This window comes from Podarcis raffonei, chromosome 1 (genome assembly GCF_027172205.1).
Source record: "Podarcis raffonei isolate rPodRaf1 chromosome 1, rPodRaf1.pri, whole genome shotgun sequence".
NCBI lineage: Eukaryota > Metazoa > Chordata > Lepidosauria > Squamata > Lacertidae > Podarcis > Podarcis raffonei.
The window spans coordinates 131,984,464-132,005,438 of record NC_070602.1 but is presented as its reverse complement, the minus strand read 5'-3'; the positions used below and the strand labels follow the sequence as shown (position 1 = coordinate 132,005,438).

Genomic DNA, 20,975 nt, shown 5'->3' with positions numbered 1-20,975 from the left:
CTGGCTGCAGGGCAATGTGATGTCTGCCTTAAGGGGAAATGAGGTCTCTCTTGGTTCAGGGAGGTGGAACTGATGGTTTCTTTCTCTGCCAGGGGCCCGTGTTGGGGTGGTGCAGTACAGCCACGAAGGGACATTTGAAGCCATCCAGCTGAACGATGACCGCATTGACTCCCTCTCCAGTTTCAAAGAGGCAGTGAAGAAGCTGGAGTGGATTGCCGGGGGCACGTGGACCCCCTCTGCGCTTCAGTTCGCCTACAACACCCTCATCAAGGAGAGCCGGAGAGACAAAGCCCGGGTGTTTGCTGTGGTGATTACTGACGGGCGCCACGATCCCCGGGATAGTGAGTCCAACTTACCGGCTCTCTGCAGCAAGGGGGTCACTGTCCATGCCATTGGGATTGGTGACATGTTCAACAAGAAGGAGGAAGACGAGACCCTGAGCTCGATTGCCTGTGATGACGACAAGAGAGTTCAGAGAATGAAGTTGTTTTCGGAGCTGGTGGCTGATGAGTTTATCGACAGCATGGAGCATGAACTTTGTCCAGGTCTGTCAGTCCTGCCCACGCTGAGGATGGAACGAAGTAGTGGGAATGTGATCCTAACTCCCTCAGCTTTTGCTTTGAGGTTTATGGTGACAGCCTCTCCAATTTAAAGCGGTTTCTCCCACTGTCTCTCTCTCTCTCTGTTCTGGCGCCATATGTTCAAAATGGGCCATGAAGGGCTACATCAAAGCCAATAGCAGGCTCCATTACATCCTCCTGATGGGATCTAGGGCCCATCCTTTCCCAAGGGGTGTCAGACTGGTCACAACATGTTTCAAAAAGGACTAAAACTGAAAAGTAAAAAAATAAATAAATTGTGTACAACTGTATTGAGAGAAATCCACACAACCCCAGTATTATTAATACTGTATATCCCAGACTAATTCCACATCACTTCCCAGTGCCAACTAAGACTCCTCCTGAAAATAATAGTGCAGCCCTGATGCAAGCCAGTCCTGCTGATCTTATACAGTTACCATATTTTGAGCCAACTAGAAACCTCTGAATAAATTTCAAAGTCGGACTGTTCGAGGGCACATCATAGGAGTCAAACGTGGAGAGTCTGTCGGCATGTTTGCCAGTCCCCAGGTATTCAACTGGAGGCCACTAACATGCCCTGTAGCCTCTTGGTTGAGACTGAAATCCTATATCTATAGGATTTACTTCCAAGTGTAAGGCCCTCTTTTTACCTCCAGTGGTTGGGGAAACTGCCCCAGAGGTGGTGCTGAACCCTGTGCTCTTGGGAACCTTCTGGATGCAGCCCTTGGGACTGTCTCTCTCTGGCTCTGTTTCCTCCTCAAGCGCATTTGTGTCCTTGAGCTCTTGCTTGCCTGGATGGAGAGGGGCGTGGGAGGCTGGGGTGCAGAAACCTCTGACTTCTGTGTGCCTAACCATTATTAGACCAATGGTGTTCTGCATGGTTTCAATCGAACATCTTCATTCTTATTTCAGATCCTCAGATTGTCTGCCCTGAACTGCCCTGCCAAACAGGTAAAAGCATTTGTCATTGTGTCCCTGCCACCCCCTCCCTGTTCACTGTACCACCTGATTTGGAGAAATAATGGAAAGTTCTAGTCCAGGAAACAGAAGGTGGGGGAGGGAGAGCTTATGTTGGCCAGAATGTCAATACGTCTCCTTTTCAACATTATTCCATTATACTTAATCATCTATAGCTTCAAGTAAATGTATTTTTGCATTGCAGCTAGTTTACATCCTGGGATTTTGCCATTTATGCCCTGAGAATGTGTGCCAATATTGCGGCCATTCCGGAGCCTTCTGTGAAACAGTCTGTCAGAGGATAGAAACACCCCATTTGTGGGGATTTCTGCTCCAGTCCTCCAGCCAGACAACAAGTAGACAGGTTTATGACAGGAAGAATGTGAAATGCTCCACATTTGCAGAGTCCTGAGGAAGGCCAGTTTTAGTCCGCGAGGCCATATGTGTAATGAGCTCGGGATAAAACCTCATAGTGTGGTGGACGCTAAGTAGGCACTGCTGGCCTGCAGGTTTAGGACAAAATCAAATGCTCTTTGAGCTTTGCTTCTGAAGTCCAAAGAGCACAACCCTTTAAATCTGGATCAGAGGGATATGTTCAGCACTGCGCAGTCAAGGCTTGTTAGAAGCTGATCCTAACCCACAAATGAACAGGCAAGACCCTTTCTATAACTGGCAGAGAATAGAGGAACCAGATCAGGGCAAAAGCCTGCTTAAGTTAAAAGAGATAAAGGGAGTTGATCAATGCGTATAAGTCCTACTACTATTTGAGTTTAGATTTGGTTGCAGTTTTCATTAGTGTGGGGTTTCTGTTCCTGTCCCTGCTTGTGTCAGTGGAGCGTGCATAAGTGCCCTCCTTACCCCCCCCCCCATTCTGTCCTTTTCTGCAGACGTTGGCAATTGTGCATCAACGGGGCAGGCCTAAAATGGTTGCCGCCTGTATATTGATAAAAATAGAGCTTTTTAATGGTATAGCTTATGCTTCCTCTGTGTGGTTTGATGGAAGGACCTTCTCCCGTAATGCATGTTGTATTTTTTTGTTCTTAGTAGCTTTATAAATTGAGTGGAAAGGAAAGAAGGAAGGAGTGTGGAAGAAAGTTAAACTCATAGAACATAGAACAGGTAGTGTTCACCGCAGTGATATGATTGTGCAGCCTCTTCTGATCAGGCCATCAGCTTCAGAGCAGGTTTGCTTTGAGTTTCTCAGCTGCGTGAATTCATTGGAACCAAACTTCATGGACAAATTGTTGAGGAGTCTCTGAGGTTGAAGCATGTAGAAGAGGTTTTGTTTTGTTTTTTTCATTTTTTCTATTTATTAAATTTGTATACCACCCATTATCCATAGAAATACACAATAAAAAGTATCCTATATAAAAATAATGACTTATTTAATCTTTCCAAAATCCATAGTAGGGGAATGCCTTTGTTAGGCCAACCATATTGTTCCAAATAATTGGTTCAGATGGCAAACAAATGAGAGTGAGGACTTGGCTGGTGTTGAAACCATCCAGTCTATATCTGGTAATGGTCTGAAGATGGAACATGGGAGAAGGCAGCAGGCCTCCAAAGGAGACTGCGATGGATGTTGTGCAGGTTTTAGGCTATGTGAAAGCTGGTTTTTGTATTATCAGGGAAGATGGACCAGCCATTGTATGTTTCTTTTCCCTGAAATGCCTTATGACAACCTGAAACCTGCACAGAACCAACAAGAGTTTTATACCTCCTGCCACATCCCATCTTAAGACTCTTGTCAGACGCAGACCGAATGGCTCCCACACTGTTTTCTAATATTTTAGTTTGCCAGGCTCTGATACGGATTTTGGAGTGGTTCTGGTTCAAGAAGGAGAGGGCTAAGGAATAACACCCTCTTCACTTGTCAAATGTGGGTTCACTCTTGATTAGCTTTAACATTGACTTTAATTAATTAAAGTGAATTGCATTTTCATCCTTCTTATTTTCCTGTTGTAACTCTGTCAATGAACTTGTGTGATGCAGTAGGATCCTTTTCCGTTGCTTCTTGTGCATCTGGCACTGGTGCTGGTCTTTCACTTGATAGACTGTTGACATTCCTATGATGCAGTAGAAGAGAAATCCTTTCTGAACCTAAAATTCTGTTTGAGGATGAGAGGGAACGTAGAACTGTAGTTGTTACCACCTCAGTTTAAAACTAGGAGAACCATTTTGGTCAGGTAACTGAGGTCTGGAAAGGCAGTAACCCCCAGGTTATGCCAAGCTAGATCCGTAAGGCACCAGGCTCCACCCTAACTCCACCCAGGCGAAACCCTTTTAAGAACCCAACACCAGAATAGAATAGAAACCAGAGGTTCATGCCATACCAGAAAGCCCTGAAAATATTCTTTTGACACTCACTTGCAGATGGGAGGAACCCTGGGATCGAAAACCCAGTTATTTTCCGCCCTATGGAAAAGGGAGACAAGATACCTTTCCCCAGCACCAAACCTATGATCGCCCAGTTCCTGAACTCCACGAGGGAGATCCAGGACCCCAGCATGTACACCCAACTCGTGGCCACCTTGGCCTATACCGCCGAAAAAGCCAAGTTTTCCACTGGACATGAGCGGCAGGAGTGGATGGACCTGTTCATTGACACCTTTAAAATGGTGCACAGCGAGATTGTGGGGGATCCAGATACTGTAATAGGCCTTTGCTGAGACTGTGCTCTGCCTCTGTCAAAAGAATAGGACTTTATTCTGCCTATGAAACACAAAGCTAGTCAGAAATGTCACTTTATCTGTAGAAATCTTGCTGGAGCTCTCATTAGTGCTAGGCGATTGCAACAAGAGAAGCTTCTAGAAATAGGAACTTCTGAAAAAGTCAGTCTCAGCTGCTTTTAAGGCTTATACGCAGCTTCGCTGCCAGACCAGCTCATTTGGCCCTTGCCAGAGGAGAAATGGAGCTATCATGTAGAGAACAAAGCAAACAAGGCAGGATGGCCCCAAAGCAGACTTTCCTGAGTTTCTCACTTGAAAAATCACACTGTGCTGATAAACTCACATATTCTTGAAACATTCCAACGTGGACTTGTTGGGTGGGGAGCCTAAGAACAGCCCTCTTGCCAACCACATGATGGCAGCCTCTGAGCATGCTAAAAGCTGCAAAATATGAACTACACACTTGCATCCCTACCTTTCCAAGTCCCCACTTCCCTTAATTATGAAGTGATTTTTGGAGCTTAGGAATCCTCAGTTTACCAACACACTTACAGATGACTGCATCTTCACACCATTACAAACATGGATCATTCCTAAGTGGTTGGAAATTGTCTGTTTGCCAGCCTATCAGTATGGCAGAAACTTATGAGCCGGAATTTTGATCCTGTGTTGTAAAGTTATATGTGTTCCTCTCCCTATTGTCTGTCTATAAATTGCTGTCTGTCTTTTTACTGAAAGGACTTTTCTAGGTAACGGAAGGAAACATTGATCCCATATATTTTCCCTCTTGAATTCTCAGGGTGCAGCCAGATATTTGGAACTGTGGCCGAAATGTTTTGAACACACATTCACGGCGTTCCAGAGCATTTGTTTTCACAGCTTGGAATGTGTATTCAAACCGCAGCCCTTGTCTCTGTCTTCACCCTAAAACCTTGGGTGCTCCCACCTAGAAATAATTTAGTCTGCCAGATCAGTTGCCCAGCTCAGTATCCACTGGTCAAAACTGGTATGGAGCAAACAGCAGAGGTCCTTGCCAGGGAAACCTGAGGTTTGTCCTTGGTAGAACTTGGTCTCTGTGGGCTTTGTTTCATTCCTGATCTATTTGTTTGGTTTTGTATATATGTGTTTCTCCATTTTGCACATCTTTTGCCCTCCTTAGTGAGCTACTGTCATCAAAATTACTGATGGAAATTAAGAAGGATGTTCTATTACTGTAAAAAGTAATGCAAAATGAAAATTTAGGTTTGTGGGTATGAAGATTCTACATCTTGAGACTCTGAGATGACTGTCCTGTCACCTTTTGCGTGGGCGAATGTCTATGATACACGAGGGCCCATAATTGAGCCCAAAATGCCATAGATAGTCAATAAGAGAATTGGATAAGGCATCCAACACAGAAGTAATGTGTTTAAGCTATTGTTGTATTTCCAACACTGTAGCAAAAACAGCCTCTGCATGAAGAAATAATGCATTTATAATACACATTTGGGAAAACTACAAATATAGTGGCCTGTTTTTAAAAGACTCTGAACAATTATTCAATTCAGTATTTGTGTTTTATCATTATTAGTTGTGACCAAGTGGGGGGGTGAAATCCCATATAGCTTCCAATGGTATTTTTGCTAGCAAACGTTATTTTCTTCACCAAGCATTAGAAAGCAGGTGGAACTAGACTGTCTGAAGGGGTTCAGTGAGGGAGGGATTGCTTGCTTGCTTGCTGGACTCTTTTAAGCAATCTAATTTCTCCTGACTCCCACCACTGCAAACTTCAGTAATGACTGGCTAAATCCCAAGTAATTATTGATAGCATACACCTGTCCAAGCAGAACTGAATTCTGAATGCAGTTCAACCTTTGTGCAAGTCCCCTTCCACTATTCCAACTTCATGAGGCAAACAGGGGTTTATCATAAAGACAGAATTCACACACATTTTACATACCCCCTTAATTTTAATTTTAATTTCGCAGTTGATACAAGGTTGACCCAAACGAACTGTGTACGTCTTGTGACTGTAGTCTGACATGTGATCACAGGCCAATCCAGATTTTGTCCTAATACATGAAATTTGCTCATCTGATATTGCCTCCACCTTTGCACACCTGTGGAACTGCCCCTAAGACCCACATGGCCGTCGACTGCATTTTCTTTTAAAAAATGGTTGTAACTGCTTCTGTGGCTCCATGCTGTGGCTCCATGGCTTGCAGGATGCAATCGGCTATGCTTTGAGCAGATCTGTTGTAGATCATATAAATTATATGAAAAGCTGTGGGCTTGTCAAGGACAGGGCAGACTGTGAACCCCACACCTTCTGAGAAAACAGTAATCCAATTTAAAGTGACAGAAAATGTAATCGGGGGGGGGGGCAGAGCCAATCATTAAAAGAAGCAGAAACATCACCAGGCAAGGTTCTCGTGAGTGAGACGAGGTGCTCCAGGTTCAAAAGTTAGCTCTGAAGGCAGAGGGGTTTTTTTATATACAGTCATACCTCGGGTTAAATGTGCTTCAGGTTGAGCATTTTCAAGTTACGCTCCGAGGCGACCCGGAAGTAACGGAGCACGTTACTTCTGGGTTTCGCCGCTCGCGCATGCGCAGACGCTCAAAATGACGTCATGTGCATGCGCGGAAGCGGCAAAACGCGACCCGCGCAGTCGCGTCTTACGTTCTATTCAGGATGCGAACGGGGCTCCGGAACGGATCCCGTTCGCATCCAGAGGTACCACTGTAATGCCTAGTGTTGCTAGATTTACTGTAATCTACCCTGTGATCCTTGGACGAAGGGTGTTATAGAAATTTACCAAATAAATGAAAGAATCTGGGCTGGTCCTCAGGGGCAGCTGACTGCGTGTTCTTTCAGGTAACAGGGCTGGTCCTGCAGCCCAGAGGGCATCCCTTAGGAGCATGGTCAACAGGTGAGGGTTGCGGCTGCATTTGTGGCCGTGGCGGGACAGTCATAAAGCTTCTGGGAGCAAAGTGGCTATTGCAAGGAAGGAAGGAAGGAAGGAAGGAAGGAAGGAAGGAAGGAAGGAAGGAAGGAAGGAAGGAAGGCCCTTTCCAGGGTCCTCCTGGCGATCTGCGCTTAGGCATATACAAAGTTGTTGTTCCAATATCCCTCACTGGCAAGGAAGTTTTCAGAAGTTCTGAGAATGTGAACCTTTATAGGACATAAATAATACAGGTAAGTAAGCTCTCAGTTCATAGCAGGCACCAGGCAAGACTGGAGCTTTTTACTCTTAATTTGAAGAGTTTTTACGCATTTGCAGCCTCTTTTCGTAGGGCAAGAACTGCTAGGTCCATTTTGGTTTTTTTAACAGCTCAAGCTATACAACTAGAAAGGAGCTAGCAATAACATCTACAGGTATCCTTTAAAGTAGAGTATTCATAACTCAAAAGTGGGGGGGTATAGTCGGGTTAGTTTACAAACTGCCAGGACTTCTCCATTTGGTCCAGCTTTTCTTCTGTTCGCTCCACGCTTTTTACCGCTGAATTGTGGATTGCTCTGACAAATGCCGGGACACGGGTGGCACTGTGGGTTAAACCACAGAGCCTAGGACTTGCTGATCAGAAGGTCGGCGGTTCAAATCCCCGTGACGGGGTGAGCTCCAGTTGCTTGGTCCCTGCTCCTGCCAACCTAGCAGTTCGAAAGCATGTCAAAGTGCAAGTAGATCTCCTGCAGGAAGGTAAACGGCGTTTCCGTGCGCTGCTCTGGTTCGCCAGAAGCGGCTTAGTCATGCTGGCCACATGATCCGGAAGCTCTATGCCGGCTCCCTCGGCCAATAAAGCGAGATGAGCGCCGCAACCCCAGAGTCGGCCATGACTGGACCTAATGGTCAGGGGTCCCTTTACCTTAACCTGACAAATGCCAATCCACAGAAACCCCCATCGATGTTTGTTCTGATTCAGCAGTAAACAGCAGATTTTCCCACAGATAAAAGAAGAGCCTCTCAGGGCCAGGGCTAGAAAGAATGGGGCAGCTGGAAGTGTGGACAAGCCCAAAGTGCTGTTGCCCCAGGTTGGCTTGGTTAAATTTTGAATAAGTCACTGGGGTGGGGTGGGGGGAATATGTGTAGAAAACCACAGATTTCTGTGCCCAGGTCTTGCCTTGCTGTGGGGCAAGTTCTTCCCCAGGCACAGAGGTTGTGAAGCAGATGGCCACCGAGACCATCAGATACACCCAGTGGCGTAGCGTGGGGGGTGCAGGGGGGGCCGGCCGCACCGGGCGCAACAGCTGGGGGTTAGGGTTAGGGGCGCAAATCCACGGGTTAGGGGGCGCAAATCCACGGGTTAGGGGGCGCAAATTACTTGCCTTGCCCCGGGTGCTGACAACCCACGCTACGCCACTGGATACACCATCCCTCCCTTTCACACCAAAAATATTTTATCAGTACTCTTTTCCAATTGCTGCATGAAATACCCCTCAATTGTGGGAGTCAGAGGTGGGGTGTTATCATTTTTTAGATGTAAGAGAAGAGCCTCCTCAGAATGTTGAAGAACTGTAGTCCACAAATATCTGACATGAAGTTATAGAAATGTTTGCTGTTTGCTTTTTGAAACATATGTTTTCTTCCTTTAACTAACTAAGATGTCTGAAGTACTAAGCAATGCCACACCTGGGGCAGAAATGGACAGGGGTTCAGCTTTGTATGCAACCCTCTTTTCCTTCATTGTATAATTTGGGAGCAACAAATATTATAAGAGATTTCTTTATTGTTGGCTCTTGAGTCATTATTGTCTGGAGTTTTTGTGAGCTGCTTTAAGCATTTTGTGTTTGACTTTGAGTTGCCTCCTGAATGCATGGCAGGTTTTCTTTCAAGTTTGGAGCATTGTATAAATTACTCTTCTTTGCTCAAAATATCATGTCCAGTGTTTAACAATCTCAGATGACGACCTTACTTTCTACAAACATTCAGGTAGAAAATATTTGCACCAGATTCAAGGGGAGGAAATAAATCAGTTATGTGAATGTGAAACATTGAAAGGTTTTGTATTGTTCACTCTTTCTTTGGTGGGGAAAGAACTCGCTTGTTAATAGAGAGATGTGGGTTCAGAAAAAGAGGTTTATTTGATTTAGATTATTTACTGATTCACAGCACTAGCTGCTTGTCTGATCTGCCACTGTCAATATTCCTTTGAAGTATGCTGGGTATTTTTTAATTTTGCATCCCATTTCTATCCCACCTTTTCTCCAAGTAGCTCAAGGCAGCATACATGGTTCTCCCTCTCACACCCTTTTATCCTCACAACAGCCCTTTGAGGTGGGATGCGGGTGGCGCTGTGGGTTAAACCACAGAGCCTAGGACTTGCCGATCAGAAGGTCTGCAGTTCGAATCCCCGTGACGGGGTGAGCTCCCGTTGCTCAGTCCCAGCTCCTGCCAACCTAGCAGTTTGAAAGCACGTCAAAGTGCAAGTAGATAAATAGGTACCACTCCGGAGGGAAGGTAAACGGTGTTTCCATGTGCTGCTCTGGTTCGCCAGAAGCGGCTTAGTCATGGTGGCCACATGACCCGGAAGCTGTACGCCGGCTCCCTCGGCCAATAAAGCGAGATGAGCGCCGCAACCCCAGAGTCGGCCATGACTGGACCTAATGGTCAGGGGTCCCTTTACCCTTTACCTTTTAGGTTGAGTCATTTGCTTAACAACCCCCAATGGGCTTTATGGCTGAATATGGGTTTCAACCCCAGGCTCTCGTCTGTTTCTTGGGCTATAGCAGAGGAAACATTCCCTCAGCCTGATAGGTCAACAGGTTTTCAGACCTTACAGTCTAGAAAAACAGCTGCACCCCCTACATTGCAGGGCTTGGGTGACCCTTGGGGTCCCTTCCAACTCTTCAGTTCTATGAGTCTATGAAAGCCATGCCCTCATCAGTAGCCCCAGAGGGATGACGGTCTGTTTTCTTTTCCCCCTACAGAGCTTGCTGTTGCCCAGTGCACACAGCGCCCTGTGGACATTGTCTTCCTCCTGGATGGCTCTGAAAGAATTGGTGAACTGAACTTCCAGAGGGCCTACCGTTTTGTTGAAGATGTGGCCCAACGTCTAACCCTGGCCAGAAGTAACAATGACAATATGAATGCGCGCATTGCCCTTGTGCAGTACGGAAGTGAGAACGAGCATAGGGTGGCTTTTGAATTGACACACAATCTCACTATCATCTCGGATGCCTTAGATCAGATCAAATACTTGGACTCTTCTTCCAACATTGGGTCTGGCATCATCCATGCCGTCAACAACATTGTCATCAACCCAAGAGACAGGCAGAGAGCAGCCAGGCGCAACGCCGAGCTGTCATTTGTCTTCATCACAGATGGCATTACAGGCAGCAAAAACCTGGTTGAGGCTGTTGACTCCATGAAGAAGCAGAATGTGATGCCCACCGTGGTGGCCTTAGGGAGCGATGTGGACATGGATGTTCTGCTGAAGATTGGTCTGGGGGACCAGGCAGCCATTTTCCGGGAGAAGGACTATGCCAGCCTCTCCCAGCCTGGCTTCTTTGATAGATTCATTAGGTGGATCTGTTAGCTGCAGGGAAGTGCAGTCTCTCATCACACACCAAAGTTATTAATGTCCTAAAATTGTTATATGGTTTTTAGCAAATGGTGGATTTATTTTTATAGCCAAAACCTGTAGGCTCATTTTAAATTTCATGATGAAACTCAACTCAATTTTATGGTGCTAATTAAAACCAAGGCGGAGGAAGGATCCCAAACTACACAGTGTAATCTGTCATATCTTACAACTTTGTTTAAACAGAATTTTTTTGTGCTGTAATCATGTAGGTGCTAAACAGCAGAACAGCAAAGTGTTCACATTCAGCACAAAGAATAATCATCTCCAGCAAGGGTCTCCAGTAAACTGTCCTTCCATCCCCACACCACACATCAGCACCTCACGTCCCAATCATCTGTTTCTAGAAACTGGTTCCTTTACTGGGAGGTGGGGATAATTTGAATTTTGTCCTGATCCTGGTGCTAAAACCTCCTTATTCTCTTTCCAAGGAAACCCTGCCAGTCTTTCCTATGCAGCTGTGTCGCATCTCACCCTTTTTCACAGGTGAAAGCAGCTGCAGGAAATTATCAGCACTGAGTCCTCTCCACTCCATTAGTGAATGCCTGGCCTTTCTTCCTTGCTTTTCATGCGGTTGCTTAATGGTTGCAGCAAAAGAATTTTCTGGTACTTAAATGTACTTTGCATGCATTAAATGTACTTTGCAAGCTTAACTATGTCCGCTTTGTAACACCAAGAGCCAGGGAAAGGGTGAAGAGCCTTGGAAGGCCCTCATCCTGTGCTGACACCGTCCTGTTCCAGTCCAGGTGACAGCCATTGAGACCTTTTATGGGGATCACTTCGGATTGTCTCTGGCTCCCCCTGCTGCAGCATGAGTTTTCACACCATGCCCTACTTAAGGAGAAGCCAAAAGCCACCTGCCTTGCCTTGCCTTGCCTCAGGTTTCCCTTTCCCTTTCCCCAATCACAATGAGTAGCACTGCTGGCATGAGATGGCATCAGACTTTGTCTTTCTGAGTGCCTTTCTTACATACCCAACCTTCCTGTGGAAAGTCTGTCTCTCCTCCTTCTAACTGCTGTTACCACCCTTTCTCCCGCATTAATCACAAAGCACCTCCTCCTTGGAGACACAGTGTGAATCATCAAGTCAGACATCATGCAAAACATGTTGATGGATGTGCAATGAAATTGCAACTTCAGTGTATTCTTGGGATTGCTGTTTCTGCAATAACATCCTTACTTGAGCCAAAATTGCACTCTTGGTAAATAAACTCATTTTCACACTAGCTTAAAAATATTGTCGTTCATCATTGCATTAGAACACACTTTCATGTTAGCCAGCATAGAACACCCTTCACAAGCCAGTCCCAAGATTCAGCAAACTGCTAGAAGAGTCAGTGGACAAACATGCATTTGATGTAAACATTCATGTGAAGCATGTTCCATATGCGACTAGGAGTTTTACTCCTGCAAAATGCAAGGATTTCAGTCTTTGTCAAGGTGGGTATCTAAATTATGCCTTTATTTCAGGGGTAAGATGGAAACGGATAGGAATGGATATATAGGAATGGATATGGGAACTTGATATCACATGGTTTTTTAAACATTTCTTTTGGAATTGCTACAAACTGAACAAAGTATTACATGATTACTGGACCATGTGAAAGGCAATGGAGGAATGTCAGAACAGGTCTTGATTGCAGGCGTGCAGCTGGGAGCGGACACCTTCCTCAATCTGAATCGGAGCTGCTACTGGAACTGCCATGGTGCTGAAAGAGAAACAGATGCCAGCCTGCCATCACTGCTGCTATTTCAGCTCATATTTATTGATTTCTGTTTTCTTCTCCTCCTGCATTTTCAACCCACTCTAAGTTCACCTCTTTAGTTTTATTTCTGCCTGCCTGTTATGATGAAGATTTTGAGTAATTAATGGGGCATTAATAGGGATGTGGGTGGCGCTGCACAGAGCCTAGGACTTGCTGATATGAAGGTCGGCAGTTCAAATCCCCACGACGGGGTGAGCTCCCGTTGTTCAGTCCCTGCTGCTGCCCACCTTAGCAGTTTGAAAGCACGTCAAAGTGCAAGTAGATAAATAGGTACCGCTCCGGCGGGAAGGTAAACGGCGTTTCCGTGCGCTGCCCTGGTTCGCCAGAAGCGGCTTAGTTCTGCTGGCCACATGACCCGGAAGCTGTACACCGGCTCCCTCGGCCATTAAAGCGAGATGAGCGCCGCAACCCCAGAGTCAGCCACGACTGGACCTAATGGTCAGGGGTCCCTTTACCTTACATGGAAAGATAAACTCTGGCATCCGCTTTCTCCTTAGACTTCACTTCACATTTCCCACTCCTTAACTGACTCCCTGGTCTTCCTTGCACTGGAGCCCTGTAGGCCCATGGCTACTGAAGCTGCCTTTCTTCTGCAGCTTGACTCGGGGAGACACCTTCAAGTCACTCCTCCTTACCTTTTTGCCGTGGTGTCCATGGTGCCCATGCCCGTGTTTGTGGTGCTTTGGCTTTTTGTGATGCCCATGGTGGCTTCCGGGAGGGTGGCAACCAGGCGGTGGGGGAGGGCATCCTCCAGGGACCATTCCAGGTGGAAGATGGTGTCCATGGTGGGGTGGTCCATGAGGAGGGGGTGCACAGGGCCCAGGGAATCCAGAGGGGGGAGGCGGCTGGCCAGGGTACCCTGGGGGTGGGCAGGGCTGCATGCCTGGTCCAGAGTATGGCCCATGGTATGGTCCAGGAGCAGGAGGGTAAGGCTGCTGCGGCGGCATCCCACCAGGCGTTCCTGCCAGAGAGTAAAACAAAATCATAGGACTGGGGCCATGTATAGTTACTGCCTTCGTCTAAAAGGATGTCACATAGAGGAGGGAGAAAGGTTGTTTTCTGCTGCTCCAGAGAAGCGGACACGGAGCAATGGATCCAAACTACAAGAAAGAAGATTCCACCTAAACATTAGGAAGAACTTCCTGACAGTAAGAGCTGTTCGACAGTGGAATTTGCTGCCAAGGAGTGTGGTGGAGTCTCCTTCTTTGGAGGTCTTTAAGCAGAGGCTTGACAACCATATGTCAGGAGTGCTCTGATGGTGTTTCCTGCTTGGCAGGGGGTTGGACTCGATGGCCCTTGTGGTCTCTTCCAACTCTATGATTCTATGATTCTATGACTCTAACAGGTTTGATCAAGCTGATGCATTGGAGCCAGAAATTGGGAAGGTCTTCTCTCAGGAAACCATGACCCACTCTCTGCCTCCCTGGGGGTTTTTTCTGGTCATTTTTCATGCCCGGTGTGCCATTTCTCCTCACAGCAGACCTGCCAGGTAAGTCAGTATCAGACCCTGCAGATGGCCTAGTTGCAGCTGGTTCCCAGCTGGGTAACTGCAAAGGTCAGTGCTTATTTGTGAACAAAAAGTAAACTTTCTTCAGGGTCTATAGTGTTATAAATAATATACCAGATTTATTTTCAAATTAAAGAGCTCCCCCATCCCTGTGTGTGTGTGTGTGTGTGTGTGTGTGTGTGTAGGCCACAATCTCATGTGTGGGCTGTTTGTCTGCACTGGTCTAGATCATTTAAATATGCTACAACGTGGTGAATCAACTTGCCACTGAAGCCAGAGCCCAATAACTGCTTCCACCAGATATGTTGACAAGGCAAAGTTTACCTGAATTGGGGTTCCACATGTCAGAAGAGAAAGTCTCGACCTGCAATGAAGTCATACTGTTTAGTTGTTCGAAAAGTCCTGTCCTGTCCCCACCTGGCCTTCTCTTCTCTCTCTCTCTCTCTCTCTCTCTCTCTCTCCCAAGGCATCCAACCCTGTTCTAGCAGGGCTATGCCTTCAATAGCTCCAAAAGGAGAATGTATTCAGTGAATCCAAGCTGCTTGCCCTTGCAGTGTCCATTTATCATTTATTCAAATGGTACTTGCATTACTTTTATTAAAGGCTTTTGTTCCAACTCTACAATCCTATGATTTTATGACTTACATATCACTGACTTTGCATCATTTTAGGCTGCACATTTATAATGAGTGAAGTTCAACAGGCTTCAGATCATGAAGGGTTCTCTATTTTCCACAGTGATGGGAGTTGCTCAGGCTATCAATGGTTGCCATCATATGGGAAGTCCATTCAGACATGAGCCCAGTCAGTTCAATGGCATTTGTTCCCAGAGGATTTTTATAGGATGTTGCAGGCTCATTTTCATTCGATGAGATGGAAGCTTACACAGTTTTTATACTGTTTATTTTATTTAATAAGAGCACTTAGCATTTGTATATTGCTTTCAAATTTTCAAAGTGGTTCACATGCATTAACTGGTCATCCTTACGGTGCTTTGGTAAGGTAAGTTAGAACATGCATTCCCTTGTTGTGGATGTGGGGATGAAGCCGAGAGTGGATTACCTGAAGCCCCTCTGTCAGTTCCTAGCAGAAGTGGCATTTGAACAAGAGGCTTCTGGACTTGCAGTTCTTTTTAAAAAGGTGTTGTACACAGGGTGGTGCTGTGGGTTAAACCACTGAGCCTAGGACTTGCCGATCTGAAGGTCGGCGGTTCAAATCCCCGTGACGGGGTGAGCTCCCGTTGCTTGGTCCCAGCTCCTGCCCACCTAGCAGTTGAAAGCACATCAAAGTGCAAGTAGATAAATAGATAAGTAGATAAGTAGATAAATCCCGCTCCGGCGGGAAGGTAAACGGCATTTCCGTGCGCTGCTCTGGTTCACCAGAAGTGGCTTAGTCATGGTGGCCACATGACCCGGAAGCTGTACCAATAAAGCGAGATGAGCGCCGCAACCCCAGAGTCGGTCACGACTGGACCTAATGGTCAGGGGTCCCTTTACCTTTACCTATGCTACACAAGCAGTGAAGAGTGGGTACCTCAACACCCCCACCAACAGACAGCACAGCTAACTCTGCATCAGATTCCCAGAGATCAAATGTAAGAAATCTACAAGGCTGCCCCCCAGATCCAGCTAACTCCAGCTAGAAAATTGTCTCCAAAACTGCCAATATAGCTCAGAACTGTTTCTCTGTGCCCTTCCACTAACTGTTAGCTTTAGGTTCCTCTTAGGAAAGGGAGCGGGGTGCCTCGACTGCATGACTTCTAACTTTCCTTCCAACTCTGTGGTCTGAACAAGGCCAGGGCTGCTAAAGTGGTCAAACTAGACGGCCAGGGCTGGTCCCGTATATTATCTGGTGAGGTAAATTGGCTGGTGATACGTTGCCATGGGAGCTAAAATGGCCCAAGAGGGCAAAGGTGACGGCCAGAGATGACTCATCCTTATTTCTCTCCCATCCCCACTCGGGCTGCAAGACGTCCGGATATTTCCAGATTTCAAAGGTGGAACTGATGGAAGGAGGAAGCAACGCTTTGGGGTTTCCCTTTAAAAAAGTGCAACAATTTGGGATCTTCCTAAAGAAAAGCTGAACAACTTTCGGGGTGTCCTAGTTTTTGCTTTTTGAAATATGGCAACCCTACACACACCCCTCCCCCACTTTTTGGTCAGGGGAGACAACCTAGGGCTATGAGTAAGAAGCCAACAAGAAAAACCAGAGTTTTGAGACAGGTGGGATGCCTGAAGTTTTAGGTTCTGAAAAGCTCATGGTGTCTGAGGGGTACTGTTCTTATGCCATGCCTTCACTTTTGCTCCACCTCAGATCAAATATTACGAACACCAGTCAGACTCCAGTGATCTCATTCCAAAGAGAACAAAACCTAAGCAAGCAGGGAAGCCCAGGAAGGAACCTCTCACAGCTGCCTTCCGAGGGGTGGAGAGTCATTCTTTTGTTAAATCTTGGGCTACCCTATCATTTCTGTCAAAAGATCAGCTTAAGGAAACACAGTCAGCAAGCATCCCTAAGAACAAGTTGACACAAAGGGAAATGGCAAGTGTGCTTTGACATCTCCCAGGCAAACTGAATTCTGTACCACATCTGTCACAGGGGGGCCCAAAATGGTCCACCCACAAGCTTCATTCAGGTTGCTGACAATGTGTTTGTGCTTGCATACAGCACGTCCATCACATGAAGTATATTGATTTTTAATTATATTTTATTGTTTCTTTTATTCCTTCTTTTATATTTAATTGTATTAGGATAATTAATACAATAAAATACGATATATAAGAAACAAAAGAGGCAATAGAAATACAATTAAAAATTGTACAGCACCTAGCTCATTATGATTGCTACAACAGGCAGAAAAATCCCCAGGCTGTCTACTGAAGTCCCTAAGCAATTTTCAAGTGGATCTTGCAACCACAGTGATCTGTGGGATGAACTTCAATAATCAGATCCCTATACCTCCTATCACAGTTAATTTAGTTGGCAACATTTACATATTCAATGGGAAGGAACTGCAGTTGCTGACAATTTACTGCAGGAGAGCCCTTGTTCCCCAACCCACCTCTCATAAAACTGCCATTACCCAGCAATCCCTGCTTTTACATCTGTGGCGAACCACCGTCTTTATTAATTTGACAATAAAATGTGACAGGGCATCTGTTTTTGTTTTTTAAAGTGGACTTTGTTGCTTGGCTGTGAAGGTTTAGCAAGCAACAAAATTGACGATAAAGAGGGAAAGGAAGTTACAGTGGTACCTTGCAAGACGAATGCCTCGGAAGACGAAAAACTCGCAAGACGAAAGAGTTTTTCATTTTTTGAGTTGCTTCACAAGACGATTTTCCCTATGGGCTTGCTTCGCAAGACGAAAACGTCTTGTGAGTTTGTTTCCTTTTTTCTTACAACCGCTTGAAGAGGTGCAGTTGCGACTGACCGAGCTTCGCAAGACGAAAAACCGCGCAAGACGAAAAGACTCGCGGAACAAATTAATTTCGTCTTGCGATGCACCACTGTACTGCATTTTCTCAGCAAGTGTTTCAGGGCTTCCTTTACGCAATGTAACTCCCTCGACTTTCTGAGTCACAACCTACACGGGTCACAGCTATGAGGAGTGACGCAGAAAATGGACGAGGGTGGCTGGGAAGGCAGTGAGAAAGAAACAGAAAATGTCACATGAAACAGCCCTAAGAATCAGCTCTAGACAAGAGTTGAGATTGGCAATGCTTTTTATGGGGCAAAACTCTGAAAAACCTCGTAACTTTGAATCATCCATTCCAAGTCCTACTCAAGAGCAACAGCACCGTATGAAAACTACCCAGTGAGTGGGGTCCACCTTTTCACCTTTTGTTAAAATAGGTATTGTTGCTTTGACAATCAAAGTAGCTGCTATATCTTCCCCAGTCAGGAGAGCCAAATATAAAAGTTGGTGCTAGCTTAACTAGGTCTTTAGGGGTATGCTGGATTTTGAATTATATGTGTAACACCAACAAACTTAAGCTGAATAAAAAATAAAGGTTTATATATCTTTATATATCTGGTTACAGATAGGTAGCCGTGTTGGTCTGCCATAGTCAAAACAAAACAAAATTTTCCTTCCAGTAGCACCTTAAAGACCAACTAAGTTAGTTCTTGGTATGAGCTTTCGTGTGCATGCACACTTCTTCAGATACACTGAAGAATACACTGTGTATCTGAAGAAGTGTGCATGCACACGAAAGCTCATACCAAGAACTAACTTAGTTGGTCTTTAAGGTGCTACTGGAAGGAAAAAAATTTTTTGTTTTATATATCTGGTTCTCCTAAACAGAAGGCATGCAACTGAAAATTTATTTGATTTATTTTTCACCTATTACAAAGCATTTCTAGAGGACTGGCATACGAACTCAAAGCACAAAGTTTTAACAATAAAACAAGAATACCTCCCCCCGGACTACAACACAAAAGTAGCTACAAGTGCAATAATATTCCCTCAAATGCCTGGGAGAAGAGGGAGGTCTTCCACCACCTTCTCCCCCAGCTCAATACTGAAACTGCATACAGTACCAAAGTGACGCCTGCAGTCCTGGCGGAGTCTTTCCTAGGGGATCATACAATAAGCGTCCTTCACTTATATCACCACACCTTCAGCAATTAAAGACTTTCCTACCAATCAGAGAGCACGGTGAACCAGTGTCACCGTCGGAGAGCAAGCTTAGTAAAAGGTCATTTTATTCACTTTTCAACTTCCCCTTCCATTATTTCCAGTTTGCACACATTCTTTTAAATGCAAACTCCACCCACCCAGCACTAAGGTCACATGCTTGTGTTGGAGACTAGGTACACAATGACAATGCAAACCTGCCTGAGGTGTGGTATGGAAAGGGAATACCTTGATTCAGTGAGCTATATTTATTCTGGCCCAACGATAAGAGGGAAATACATTTTGCATGCATGAACAGCAGGAATTGGAGGTGCGTGTGAATGTGCCGGAGGAGCAGCCGAGGCCTGCAGAACTGAGTGAGATTTTAAAAAAAAAACTCCAGTGATTTTGCCCCCTGGGTGCCCCTGTGATAAGAATTTTGAGGTCTTAGATATATATTAAATGTTCACAAATGTACCAAGCAAACATGTACATAAATATATAAACCACATGTCTGAAGCAGCACAGGAAAACAGCCCGGAAACCATTTTTGACCCCCAAACTGACCAAATGATTTCTCTGCAAGGTCAAGGAAAATGGAAAAGCCTCCCCATTGTATTTTCCTTCACAACTCCTGTCTTAAGGGTATGCTTGTGTTTGAATAGGGTGAGCCTGTGACTTGGCTCAGGAACTAAGTATTTATCATTACAAAAGTCTGGCCAGGCTCTCCAGGGTATCCAATCAAGTGAGCATTAACAGGTAACCTGTCAGATAAACAACGCACTCAGATTTCTGCTGTAGACCGCCTTTTCTGTGATGTAAGTATGATGTATCTGGGAGGTGGTCTTAGGTTACACCCCTTCTGTGATGTATGTATGATGTATGGAGGGGTGGTCTTGAGCTCCAGGGCAGGGAATTTAAAATGTCTATATAAGGGCAGGCACACCTTGTTCTGGGCTCCTCCTCTTTTCCTGCGAGTGAGGGGAGCACCCGGTTGCAACAGATGAATAAAGATCAGGCTTAGTAGCTGCTTTGCTTCTCAATATTCTCAGCTTGGCCTCTGTTATTTTCTCCTACCAATAGGGAACCTACGTAAGGACTCTATATAGGGTCTTGGATACCCCATAAGGGAAAAAGAGTGATTATTTGTTTACAACACCCCAAGATGGCCTTGCGGAGTGGGGGCCAATCCTTATGTGTGAAGCCCTTAAAAAGACCCCAGCAGCAAGGGCCCCATGAGTTTCAGGAGTAAGAGCCACTGGGAGGGTTATCTGCCTTTGTTTGGCCCATGAAGTGCTCAAGAGATGTTGGGAGTCGGTTTGCCACCCATCCCTGGAAAAATGGGATAGTTCATTGCATTCATTGGCACTGCCATTAGGTACATTGAAAAATGGTTTGGTTTTTCCAACAGCAACTGGCTTTACTTCCTGCAGCCCCTCTCCCTCTAAGATGGCAAGATCACTTTCAGAGACATTGAAAAGGTATGTGAAAAGCCCAGCTTCTCAAGCAGACGGGTGGGAAAATGTTAATTTTGCATTATTACGTTAATGTTTTGAGAAGGCTTGCAGGTATAGCTGTGAAATTCCTTGCAAATAGGTTTACAAAGCCCATCTATGCTATGCCTAGACATGTAATGTGCAATGTGACCAGGGCCGGATTTAGGTTTGATGAGGCCCTCAGCTACTGAAGGTCATGGGGCCCTTTATACGTCCAGCTGTCCTTTGTCAACAACAAATTGTCACTGTTTTTTGTGTTAAATATATATGCTGGCTCCCTCAGCCAGTAAAGTGAGATGAGCAATGCAACCCCAGAGTCGTCTCCACGACTGGACCTAACGGTCAGGGGTCCCTTTACCTTTTTTATATGGTATATGGTAATTTATGGACCTAATAGGTATCTAAAGCCATTTGCACACACAACAAATAGGAGCCTACACAACACAAAACACTGTTGCTGTATGCAGGTTTTATTTTGTTTTTTATCTTATATTTTGGAAATGTACATCCTTTAAATTTGGGGGGGGGGCAAGAGAGTGGGCCCTAAGCTATAGCTTGTTTAGCTTATATGTATTTTACCCCTGCCTTGTGGCAAAATCCCAACCCCATTCCACATTCCATTTGAAGGCAAATAGCTGCTTAATGCAGCAAGGAGTGACAGAAAGTTGTCATGGAAGGTGAAGGAGAGAGAGAGAGAGAGAGAGAGAGAGAGAGAGAGAGAGAGAGAGAGAGAGACCACTGTCTCAAAACAGAGGGCCTTGCTGACTGGCCCTTTCCACAGAAACAAAGATGTTTGTTATGTTTCATGCTGGTTTGTGTCAAACCAG

The 20,975-nt window shown here is 45.5% G+C and overlaps 1 protein-coding gene and 1 long non-coding RNA gene across 3 annotated transcripts in view; one reads left to right on the top strand and one right to left on the bottom strand.

Annotated features, from left to right (window-relative positions):
• The window catches only part of COL6A2 (collagen type VI alpha 2 chain), a 42,823-nt gene extending 31,913 nt beyond the window's left edge, over positions 1–10,910 (top strand). Inside the window, exons 26-28 of one of the 2 annotated variants that reach the window (XM_053362524.1) lie at positions 93–545; positions 1,494–1,532; positions 10,113–10,910. In XM_053362524.1, coding sequence (XP_053218499.1) covers positions 93–545; positions 1,494–1,532; positions 10,113–10,720 — 1,100 coding nt within the window. In that variant the 3' untranslated portion in view covers positions 10,721–10,910. Of the gene's footprint in view, positions 1–92; positions 546–1,493; positions 1,533–3,911; positions 6,345–10,112 lie in introns of those variants that run through there. The other variant, XM_053362534.1, reaches the window with a different exon arrangement.
• A 2,531-nt stretch (positions 10,911–13,441) lies between these two features.
• On the bottom strand, positions 13,442–18,697 carry LOC128400348 (uncharacterized). The gene is made up of 3 exons (XR_008327326.1): positions 18,577–18,697; positions 14,362–14,401; positions 13,442–13,491 (listed from the first exon to the last, which is right to left on the bottom strand). It is a non-coding gene; the product is annotated as an uncharacterized LOC128400348 (long non-coding RNA).
• Positions 18,698–20,975: the final 2,278 nt, after the last annotated feature.